The following is a 12,820-nucleotide window of genomic DNA, read 5'->3' as shown; positions in this document are numbered from 1 at the left end:
GCTCTTTGGTCTGTGGCTGCCAAGCCAACTCCCCTTTTGGGTCCTGGGGATGATTATAATGCTTTTTCATTACCAAGGAAACCTTTTATTCCACAGGAAAATGGAGCCATACACACTGAGCGCATATAAGGAGGCAGAAATGGAAATCCTTGCTGAAAACCAGCTCCTACCTGAGCTGATGGCTTGGGACTCAGAACACAAGTGTGGCCTTTGATAATTGCTCACATCCTATACCAATTAAATGTTTGGGGAAGCTGGCAATGGCTTCCTGATGTGGAAATCACTTTGAAATGTGCAGGCTGGTAGTTAAAGCCATTAGTCCCACTTGGGCTTCAAGCACAACTACAAAGAAAATGTTTTGTAAATTGTACAAGAAGCAAGGATTTGCCAAAGCCTGGGGTAGCCCAAACTGGTCAAGCAATTGCTTTTAACACTTTATTTCCTATGTGGACTAATACCTGGGGACAGATGGAAAACAAACGACTTCAGACAACACAGGGCTTCCTGAAAGCTGCAGGTCTCTGCACCAGACAGCTGCTGCGTGAAGAGCTTGGCTCTTTTCTTGGACAAAGACTTTTTATTTCAGGTCCAAGTTTGAGGTCGGGGGAATGCAAATGAGCCCAGCACCCCTTTCTTGACCTTTCCTTGATGGAATGGGGATGGCTGCTCCAGTGCAAAGGCCATAGAAGTTCCATTTCTAAGAGCTGCTCGGTCATATTAAAAGTCGAACTCCAAAGACAAATGGATCAGAGCAAAGTTTAAGCAATTAAGTGAAAACTGAGTTCATCCTAACTTCACAAGGCCTGGGGCTCTTAACTGTCAGTGTCTAGTCCAGAATGTAGTTGAGCAATCACAGGAAATGCTCCTCGAGGGTCTCTTTTCTTTCCCTCTGCTTGCAAATGCTAAACAAAGATCTAATTTTTTTCTTCTGTCTGGGAAGAAGCTCTCTAGTGTGGAAGGTCTGTGGGTCGGAGTGAGAAGGAATGGGTTCTAGTCTTGGCACTGCCCTCTAACTAACTGAGTGCCCTAGACACAGCTGCTTCAGGTCTCAACTACGCTGAGTGCTTAAGTCCCTGGGTTTGTGAGACAGGCTGTCAGACTCTCTGAACCCTTAATTTCCTCATCTTTAAAATGGGAATAAAAAGAGTGGCTCCACCAGAGAGCTGTCATGAAGGTTCCATGAGAGGACATGTGCAAAGTATTCAGGGCTCAGGGTGAATGGCGCCCCCTGGAGTTGTGCGACAGAATGGCTCTGGCCTGTCACATAGTGTATTTAGTCAGGGTTCTAGAAAGAGACAGAACCAACAAGCGATCTCTACCTATAGTCTACCTATAATATACATATATGGAATATATCTATAGCTATAAATATCTTTATACATGGAAATCTAGTATAGACCCTTGATGAGGGTGAAAGATGAAAGTGAAAAAACTGGCTTAAAACTCAACATCAACTAAGATTAAGGCATCTGTTACATCCCTTCATGGCAAATAGATGGGGAAAAAGTAGAAACAGTGACATATTTTATTTTCTTGGGTTCCATAGTCACTGCAGACGGTGACTACTAAAAGATGCATGTGCTTTGAAAGAGAAGCTATGACAAACCTAGACAGCATATTAAAAAGTGGAGACATCACGTTGCCAACAAAGGTTTGTATATTCAAAGCTATGGCTTTCCCAGTAGTTATGTACGAATGTAAGAAGAAGGCAGAGCACTGAAGAACTGATGCTTTCAAACTGTGGTACTAGAGAAGACTATTGAGAGTCTTTGGACAGCAAGTAGACCAAACCAGTCAAGCCTAAAGGTAATCAACCCTGAATATTCATTGGAAGGGCTGGTGCTGAAGCTGAAACTCCAATACTTTCACTACCTGATATGAAGAGCTGACTCACTGGAAAAGTCCCTGGTTCTGGGAAAGATTGAAGGCAAGAGGAGAAGGGGACGACAGAGGATTAAATGGTTGGATGGCATCACTGACTCAGTGGACATGAATCTGAGCAAACTCCACGAGACAGTGAAGGACAGGGAAGACTGGCATGGTGGAGTCCACGCGGTCAGAGTCAGGCATGACTCAGCAACTGAACAACAGTAATATCAGACACATCTTTCTATCATCTGTCTATCTGTGATCCATCTATCTAGAGAGGCTTATTTACGGAAGAGATTAATTTTACGGCTTGTACAATTGTGGAAGCTAGCAGATTTGACTGGAGAAGGCAATGGCACCCCACTCCAGTACTCTTGCCTGGAAGATCCCATGGACGGAGGAGCCTGGTGGGCTGCAGTCCATGGGGTCGCTAAGGGTCGGACACAACTGAGCGACTTCACTTTCACTTTTCACTTTCACGCATTGCAGAAGGAAATGGCAACCCACTCCAGTGTTCTTGCCTGGAGAATCCCAGGTACGGGGGAGCCTGGTGGGCTGCCATCTATGGGGTTGCACAGAGTCGGACATGACTGAAGTGACTTAGCAGCAGCAGCAGCAGATTTGACATTGGCAAGGCAAGACAGCAGGCTGGAGACTCTGGGAAGAGTTGATGTTTCCATGTGAATGAGGTCTGGAGGCAGAATTCCTTCTTCCTCAGGGACCTCACTCTTTCTCTTAAGACTTTAAACGGATTGGTGAGGCTCCCCCAGAGTGTGGAGGGTAATCTGCTCTAATGAAACTCTACTGATTTAAATGTTAATCTCATCTGAAAAAAATACCTTCCCAGCAATGTCTAGAGTCGTGTTTGTCTCAAAACTGGGTACCGTGGCCTTGCCAAAGTGGCACATAAAATTAACCACCACACATAGTACATGCTCAATAAATGTGATTTTTATGATGTTTATTATACAGCTATTATTATTGTTGTTGCTGTATATATCCTTTCATGTCCCTTCTAGTCCTGACAGCTTCCTCTGATACACAGCTTTCATTCACATTGGAAAGAAGGAAAACAGAAAGAACCACAGTATTCTGTGAGCAAGTGGAGTCTGAGGAGGGCACATACACAGAAATCTTGTTTTCTCAACTCCAGGACATGGAAAGCAGGTGAGAGTGGGGGCCAATACCTGTATGCCTTTCCCACGGCAGCTGTTCCCAAATTAAATGGTTTCTATAGCATTTTGCCATTTTCTAGTAGCTAAGAGATACTGAGTTCTTGCCACATGCCAGGCAGCATTCCAAATGCTTTCAATGAATCAGCACATCGTGGCCTCACAGCAACCATGTGACGTGGGTACCATTATTATCCCTCCTCCCAATGAAGAGGAAGGTGAGGCCAGAGAGTATAAGAGTGTTGTCTGAGATCACACAGCTAGGCAGTGGTGAACACCACAAGCCGTTTCATCTTGTTCTACAGCCCGTGGGTATTGACTGCATGACCACCATGGACAAATACTAAGTGTTGGGGTGATGGGATGAAGGAAACTGACACTGCCTGGACAGCCTCAGTGCTTTGTGAAAAACAATGCCTGGAAGGGTAGGTTTCCCTAGTGTGCATAAGATCACCTGGGGAGCCTACTAAAATGGCAGATTCTTGGGCCCTGTACCTAGAGATGTTGAGTAAGCTTGGGGGTATGACCAGGCACCACACAAGGACCCTCTGAAGTCCCCTGCCTTGGCCCAGGGTGCACTGGAGTTGAAAAGGCTCCCATATAGAATGTGTACCCATTCTATAGTATTGTGAAACTGAGCACCAAGCACTGAAGAAACATCCTGACTTACCAAGAAAGATGAAGATGAAAACAGCATTGTACCTATGAAAGTGTCTACACCCGAGATTGGCTCAAGTCCTAAAAGGCGGTCATAACATAAAGACGGCCCTATAAGTCTAGATGGCAGGTTACATCTATCAGAATTCAGTGCATTGTCACTTTAGGGCCATAAGAATTCTATGTCCTAGGAAGCATATGCAGAACCACAAAATTCTCTCCAAGTTCAAAAATCTTTGGACCAAGATGGGCAGATATGTATATATACGAGGGCCACATGGAAAACCCAATCAAGTGATTTAACTGTTGCAGAGTTTGGAATGCAGGTGGAAAACTCAGGCTATATGTGGATACTGAATATAGGCACATGGGTTATGAGAACATCCCTCTCTTGTAGCTAAGAGTCATCGACATAAAGGTCGGTGTGGCTCTTCGGGGTTTTGGACAATCATGTCAACACCTAGTCAGTCTCTTGGGTCAGTAAATGTTTGGAAAATATAGTAGACAGAATAATGACCTTTCATTCCAAACCCAAAGATGTCCACATCCCAATCTCCAAAATCTGAGAATATGGGATCTTACTTTTCACAGGGGACTTTGCAGATGTGATAAAGGTAAGGATCTTAAGATAGAGAGATCACCCTGATTATCTAATGGATCCAGTGCAATCACAAGGATCCTTAGAAGAATGAGGCAAGTGAGGCAAAGTTAGAAAAAGGTGACATTTTCTCTTGCTTCTAGATCAGGCTGTGCATCTAAGCAATTGCTAATAAGTTGTGAATATAGAGATTACCAGACTAAATGAAGTTAAGACAAGGATAAATAGATCATGATATCACTTATACGTGGAATCTAAAAAATTTGATAATACAGAACTTATTTTTTTTTTTAAGATTTAAAATGTTTTATTTATTTATTTATTTTTTTAAATTTTAAAATTTTTAATTCTTACATGCGTTCCCAAACATGAACCCCCCTCCCACCTCCCTCCCCATAACATCTCTCTGGGTCATCCCCATGCACCAGCTCCAGGCATGCTGTATCCTGCATCAGACATAGACTGGCGATTCAATTCTTACATGATAGTATACATGTTAGAATGTCATTCTCCCAAATCATCCCACCCTCTCCCTCTCCGAGTCCAAAAGTCCATTATACACATCTGTGTCTCTTTCCCTGTCTTGCATACAGGGTCGTCATTGCCATCTTCCTAAATTCCATATATATGTGTTAGTATACTGTATTGGTGTTTTTCTTTCTGGCTTACTTCACTCTGTATAATCGGCTCCAGTTTCATCCATCTCATCAGAACTGATTCAAATGAATTCTTTTTAATGGCTGAGTAATACTCCATTGTGTATATGTACCACAGCTTTCTTATCCATTCATCTGCTGATGGACATCTGGGTTGTTTCCATGTCCTAGCTATTATAAACAATGCTGCGATGAACATTGGGGTACATGTGTCTCTTTCAATTCTGGTTTCCTCGGTGTGTATGCCCAGAACTTATTTACAAAACAGAAACAGACTTACAGATTTAGAAAACAAACTTATGGTTACCCAAGGGGGAAGGGGGAGGGCAGAGAGATAAATTAGGAGTTTGGGATTAACATATACACACTAATATTTATCATATAGAATAGACATACTGTATAGAGCAGGGAACTCTATTGAACACTCTGTAATAACCTATATGGGAAAAGAATCTTTAAAAGAATAGATCCATGTGTATGCATAACTAAAACACTCTGCTATAAACTTGAAACTTAGACAACACTGTAAATTAACCACACTTCAGTATAAAATAAAAAGTTTAAGAAAAGTTGTTCTTTAATCTTCATGTACTGCCTTAAACTTATTGCCCTCTTCTCACGTGTTGGACACAGACACAGTGAGGATAAGCTATATAAGGACAACACCTTGAGAAAGGCCAAGCCACAGAACAGGAAAAGCCCAAGTCCTCTGTGGCATGCAGAATAGAGTCACTGACCAGGTCTAGCTGTCTGCTGACCTCTATGTGGTGAACAAGAGAAAAATAAATGTCCGTCTTATTCTGGGGTCTCTCTGTCACAGCTCTGTGATAAACTGAATTGCGTCTTTCCAAAATTCTTACGTTGAAGCCCAGACCCCAAGTGTGATTGAACTTGGAGATATAGATTGTAAGGATTAAAGGAGGTCAGGAGGAAGGGCTCTGTCCTGTAGGACTAGGGTTCTTATAAGAAGTGAGGTAGACACCAGATCGCTCTCTCGTTCCTCGGTGCTCACACCAAGGAAAGGCCATCTGCGGACACAGTGAAAAGACAGCTGTCTGCAAGCCAGGAAGACAGGCCTCACCAGAAACCAACCTTGAGGGCACCCTGACGCTGGACTCTGACCCTCAGAACTGCGAGAGAGCACATCTCTGTTGTTTACAATACCCATTCTGTGATGTGCTGTTATGGCGGCCCCAGTGGCCTGGCATGGCCTCTTAGCCTGTATTCTAAATAATAAAGCTGACCCTTGAACAACGTGGTGGTTAATCCAATAAAAACTTACAGTCAGTTCTCTGTATTCACAGTTCTTTCGTGTCTGTAGATTCAACCAATAACAGCCCATGTAGTACTACAGCATTTACTACTGAAAAAACCCCACATGTGCGTGGACCTGGGCAGTTAATGTTTGTGTTGTTCAAGGGTCAGCTGGACACGGCTGCATCCCTAGTGCCTAGAACAGTGACTGGAAATTAGTAGATGTGCTATGAACAGTATTTGGGCAAATAATGAGTAGAACAGAAAGACGATATTTAATCTGTGCAGTGCTGTAAAAATGTGCTGTAAAAAAGAATTAATAGATTCTATATAGATTGTGTCTGCCCGTTCACCCATCCAACCAATCATCTTTCTATCACTCTGGCTGTATTCATTTACAAGCAAATGAAACCTCATCTTTGAACCCTACCAGTGTCTCCTCCACAGTCCACCCTGAATCTACCCACGGTCAGCTCCTGTGCATTTTATCGCTTTATCATTCTAAAATTTCCCACCATTACAACGGTCACCATTCTAACCCAGATCCTATTATTACTGGCTTACTTTGCAATAATTGCTTCCAAACTGTTCCCTCTTGTCTCTGTAGTTGATCCCATTGCAGAGACTTCTATTAATAGTTATTTGTGTCAAATCCATTTTGCCTTCTAGGAACAGATTCCTCATTTAGTCTGGCAACACACCCTACAAAATAACCCTAATTCTCTACTGCTTCTGCAGTATAGGTTCAAGCACAGGGCTCAATTCTGGCTGAGAAGATACAAGTGGAATTTGTTGGGTGATGTTTCTGGAAAACCCTTTTCAGAAAATGGAAAGCTGGGACTAGGCTACTTTTTACCCTTCCCCTCACTCTTTTATTTTTGTTGCTTGGAATTTGGGAGTGATTGCTGGAGCTCTGGCAGCCACATGGAAATATGGAAGACTGAGGAGAGGAGATAAAGAAATGACGTCTCTGATGATTTTGTGGAGCTACAGTACCAGCCTTGAATTGCCTATCTTCAGGCTTCTCCTACATAATGGTGAAATATACTTTTTAATGTGTAAGCCATTGCAGTCAGGTCTCTGTAATTAGAAGCTGAACACCAACTCCTGACTGATGCAGAACCCATGCCCACATTGTCAGCTTAGATATACTGATGCACATTTGCAGTACTGCTACTTTGCTACCACTAGTGCAGGGCTAAAGCATCTTCATAAAACACAATCCCATGTGACAGGAGGCATGTCAACAGCTTCATTTTACAGATGAGGAAACTAGGGTTTAGGATCTCATAGTCAGTACATGTCAGACAAAAGACGAGAACCCAGGTCTTAGAGGAAGCTGTAGGGTGACAAGGAACTATGAAACTATGGTGTAAGCTATGGGATCTGGAGATTTTATACATGCACATGTACATGTGGATGCAAACACACACACACGTGTGTAATCTTGAGTGGAGGTGCGTTGCTTTTGCCTGTCTTCATACCAGCTACCCTTTTCTGACAGCACAGCCTTTCTTTTCTGGGATAGCTGGTCTTTCAACTAAAGTTGTTGATCACCTGCCTCTAGGAGGGCACATAATCCCAGCCTTCTTGACAATGTCACCGGTCCAGAAGTGGTCATGCAACCCAATCAGAGCCAAAGTTCTTTCTGAGACTGTCACTTACTGTATGTGAATGTGGGCCCATCTGCATCTCAAAGGCTCTGTCTGCTTTTCCAAAAAATGATGGTAAGTTCTGATGAGATGGATGAAACTGGAGCCAATTATACAGAGTGAAGTAAGCCAGAAAGAAAAACACCAATACAGTATACTAACACATATATATGGAATTTAGAAAGATGGCAATGACGACCCTGTATGCAAGACAGCAAAAAAGACACAGATGTGTATAATGGACTTTTGGACTCAGAGGGAGAGGGAGAGGCTGGGATGATTTGGGAGAATGGCATTGTAACATGTATACTATCACGTAAGAATCGAATCACCAGTCTATGTCCGACGCAGGATACAGCATGCTTGAGGCTGGTGCACGGTGATGACCCAGAGAGATGTTATGGGGAGGGAGGTGGGAGGGGGGTTCATGTTTGGGAACGCATGTACACCCGTAGCGGATTCATGTCAATGTATGGCAAAACCAATACAGTATTGTAAAGTAAAATAAAGGTAAAAAAAAAAAAAGACTATCAAAAGAAAAACAATTAGCATCCTAGAGAGACTGAAAAACTGGAGGAAACAGGAGCCTTCTTTGTGCCAAATGACTGAATTAAATGGGTGAGTTTTATTTGGAAAAAAAAAAAATACACAGTGACCATTATGAATTATGCATCTTGATAGCCTGTATTCTGTCAGTTTTTTCTCTGTGTTGATTTTTGTTCTAGTAGTCAGTTAACTTTTTTGGACTTGAATTTCAAACTCTGGCTCCTTTGATAAACAACTGATATCTCTACTGTTAAAAAAAAAAAATGATGCTAAGTCTATTACCCACTTCACCGGGTGGTTCTGAGAACAAACTAAAACAATCTAGTAAAGGCTCCCGCATACAGGGGTGTTCACTTACTATTAGCTGTTCTTTAGATCTCTTTGGAAAGCTCTTATTTTCCAGGACACCATCAATCTCTAGAATAGAAATATTGTTACATGATATTAACAATTAAGCCCCCAAATCTCACTTAAATCTTCTGTTCTGTTTGGTCCCTGGTTTCCCCATTGCAAAGACAAGAGGTTTCTTTGTCTGATTTTCAGAATAACCACTTCAACTAATTGATATAAGTGGTGAAAAGACAAACCTTGAGACAGTCCCCACTCTTTATCTGTCTCCAGAATGGCAAATACAATCAATGGGATTAAGAACGCCTGCATTTCTTCTCAATATGGTAATCTTAAAAGCTAGAAAAAATAAAACAAAGCAAAACTAGAGGCATGTTCATCCCATCTTGAATCAAGGGTCCAGAAATCACGTGAAACACAAATGTTTGGATGTGGTCATGGTATTTATTCGCAGTATATTTTCACAATGTATTAATAAAGGAGAATAACACTTATTCATACATTGAATATAACTTCCTGGAGCACTCTGAAGTTTGTGTGGGTTTGGAGAATACTGACAGGTTTTTCCTAATCTCTTTGGCTTTTCGAAGTGGGAAGGTTTCTCAAATCGAGTGTCTGACAAGGGTGACGACTCTTCTTCCATCAGGCTGGAAGAGCAGAAAGACCATGGCTTTGGCAGTTCCATTTTGGAAAGAAGTAACAAACAGGACTTCCACAGATGAGTGGATCCAAAGATAAGAAAGACTCAGGCATCTTGTACTCCATAGTTCATTTCACTTTTGAATGCCGATCACTGCAGCAGCCATGGACACTGACAGGGTTTAAGGTTCATGGCTCAAAGGGGCTAAGTCACCAGCCAAAGTTTTCACGCAAAAGGCAATCCTGATGACTAAGATTCCGTTTCTGGATTTCTCCAGGTGTGCTGGGGAGGCTGAAGTTCACCCCCACCCCATGCATCCTCTGTCGCAATTGTTGACATAGACACCATTTCAGAGTATCTTGGCAAAACACTGAGCGGCTCTCATTGGCTCAATGTCACTCCGTAATGAAGCTGTTTGAAGGACCCTCTCTTTAACCAGAGAGACGAAGGCACCATTAACTGAAGCAAAGTACTGATAAGAGTAACAACAAGAACAAAGTCCCATTCTCTTCCCAAGAAGCCATGTCTAAAAACAAGGGTAAACAATTGGTCTTATTTTATCCAAGTGACTCTGTCCATTGAAAGTTGTTCTTCGGCTTCTCCCTTCTATTAAAAGTGTTTACAGTTCTGAGTCCAATGATCACTTAAATACACACAATATTAGCACCAAGGCAGCAATTTTTTTTCCCAGAGATCACATGAAACTGAATAGATACTTAACATAATTAATAGCTGGTACAATCAGTGACATCACTAAATTACCAATTGGCTAATGACACATTCCTAGAAATGCCAACAATATCCTGATACAACTTTCGTAGCACCTTGATGGTAGCTAAGTTGTTCTTTATAAAAAATTACAATTAAAAAAAAGTAACATAAATCATTTACAGATAGAAAGTAAACAATAGTGTACCGTGATAATAAAGGATCACTTTTGTCATAGTACTACATATAATGTAGAGTACGTAAAATGCAGTGGTCTGACTGCAGGGGACGAAATAATGTGAAAGGCAGTCATAATAGAATCATTTTACGTACAAAAATATTACATCACAATAAATAATTTCAAACATAAATATTAAACTTTACATCATTAGGTTATTCCACATTTATATACACACACATATACATATGTATGTGTATATAAGTATATATATATGCATATGTACACACACACACAGGCACACAAATTCTCACACACACACACACACACACACACACACACACAAATTTTAAGGTGGAGGTATTTCATCACTATCCTTCATCCATCCCATAATGGCTTCCTCTTCTGAGCACCTGAAAGCAAATGAACCAACCAGGAAATGTAAATCTTCTGTCTCAAATGACATAAGTCAAGAACAGGTAAGCCAGAAATTTTTACATATAGAACTTAAAAATAATGCTTGCTACAAGAAACTGGAAATTTCAAGGATATAGAAAGAATGAAATAAAAAGCCACCAGCCTGTGATTCCCCCAGCCTGAGATAATGTTCTTCACATACTGGTGTATCTCCTTCTGGTCCTTTGGTACAGACATGTAAACATTATGTGTATGTGCTCATTCTGTTACTACTCATAAGATATGTATAAAGTACACTTGATTAGATATAAAATATACATAATACAAATCAAATGGAGATTCCCCTGACTGCACCCTCCTTTATTCCATCTCCTCTCTTCTGATAACAAACTCTTTCTGGTCTTTTGGCAACTATCCCTCTTCCAAATGAGGCTGTCAGTCACCTGACTCTAGGTGGGTACATGATCCCAGTCTCCTGGATGTTGTGACTGGTTCAGAAATGGCCATGTGACAAATCAGAGCCAGGGTTCTTGTGCACAACAGACGTCAGGGGTGAGCATTTACTAAGGGCCATGAAATGTAAAGATGATGTAAGCCTAGAACTGCCAGGGACCATGGTGTGAAGGAGACGATCTGCCCGAGAACGAAGTCACTCAAGGGGCAAGCATTGCTGATGGATGGAGAAAGAAAGAGCCCTGATGACTCTGAGCCTCAAGGTCCAACCATGCCTGGGGACAGACCACTGCTTAGACATCTCAGTTATTTAAGACAGTAAGTTTGTTTTCCTTTTCCTTTTTGTTTTCCCTGTTGCTTCTTGCAGTGGAAATATTTCTACCTTAAGTTCATAATTTTTATTATAGATGATTAAATACTGAAACTGATACACAAGTGTCAGCTATATACTCCTTTGCCAGGATCTTGAAGAGCCTAAAAAGGATAATGGGCTGCTGGAAGCTTGAGGGAAGATGTAGGAGGGTCGTGTGAGTTGGCTGAGCTCATCTCTTATCCATGAAAGGCAATGAGATGAGAAAAAGAGCGATCAGTTCACTTCTCTGCCCAGCAGAGGGAGGACCTGCCAGCATAATGTAGTCACGACAGGAACTATCAAACTTTTAACAAGGAAACTCTCCTGCACATTTGTTAAAATGCAGATTTTGCCTTTGAAGATTTGGAATGAGGCCAGAGATCCTGCACTTTTAATAAGCTCCCATGTGATACAGGTCAGGCTGGTCCTTGGATCACATCGCGAGTTACAAGTGTGCAGAAGAGTACATTAACTGGGAGCACTGGCTGTGGGTAGGACCCTCCTGGGTTCTGCCAAGGAAATCCATGGTGAACTTAAGCCAGCCGCTTAACTGTTGAGGATCTCAGCTTCTGTCTGTAAAATGAGGGTAACAGCCCCAGACTGTGGCTTCGCTGTGAGGATGCACGGAAACAATGCCTACCCAGCATGGTACCTGACACACAGTCAGGGGTCAACGACTGTTATTAATATTACTCTCGTAATACCCTCAGCAGTATTTCTCGAAGGCTGATCTGTGAATCTTCTGCATTAGAATTTCCTGCATTAAAAATACAGATTCCTAGATCCACCTCCACTCAACACAGCAGGACCTCTAGAGATGGAGCCCAGGGAGCAGCATTTCTAATAAGCACTGCAGAGGAACCTGGTGCAGGATGCCTGGGGACTGCACGTGCAAGGTGGAGGGCGGAGGGCCGCAGGCGTGCGAGGGCAGATGAGCAGGAGACACAAGGCTGAAAAGCACTAGGGCAGCTTCCCCCGTCTGGGGGCACGTGACCCACCTACATTTGCTAATCATTAGACTGCTCCAAGAATGAGAGAGAGCCAGAGGGCAAGAGAGAGAGGGCGAGAAAGAGAGAGAGGGACAGAGACACTTACCTTAACTATAAAACTCGAATCTCCAGGCCAGTGCCAGAGGACGGAGCGCATTTTCCACAGTAACCACCGCATTTCCCGATGACCCGGGTACCATCCTGCGGAAAAAAAAAAAAAAAAAAGATGCATCATCTTAGCCCACCTGCTTGGCTACTATGGTTCTGGGGCTTGAACTGGCTTTGGGGGGACTCATTCCTGTATGTACAGCAGGTAGGACTTCTCGAAGTG

General features: G+C 42.4%; 1 protein-coding gene across 3 annotated transcripts in view; it reads right to left on the bottom strand.

The window, feature by feature from the left end:
- The window catches only part of ADAMTS9 (ADAM metallopeptidase with thrombospondin type 1 motif 9), a 162,397-nt gene continuing 158,753 nt past the window's right edge, over positions 9,177 to 12,820 (bottom strand). For all 3 annotated transcript variants that reach the window (XM_005695759.3, XM_005695760.3, XM_013973544.2), the window contains 2 exons: positions 12,596 to 12,690; positions 9,177 to 10,691 (listed from right to left, as the gene is read on the bottom strand). In XM_005695759.3, the coding sequence (XP_005695816.1) occupies positions 12,601 to 12,690 (90 nt within the window). In that variant the 3' untranslated portion in view covers positions 9,177 to 10,691; positions 12,596 to 12,600. The remainder of the gene's footprint in view (positions 10,692 to 12,595; positions 12,691 to 12,820) is intronic.

This window comes from Capra hircus, chromosome 22, assembly GCF_001704415.2.
Source record: "Capra hircus breed San Clemente chromosome 22, ASM170441v1, whole genome shotgun sequence".
NCBI classification, from domain to species: domain Eukaryota; kingdom Metazoa; phylum Chordata; class Mammalia; order Artiodactyla; family Bovidae; genus Capra; species Capra hircus.
Note: the sequence above shows the minus strand (reverse complement) of the source record. Positions and strands in the feature narration are given on the sequence as shown.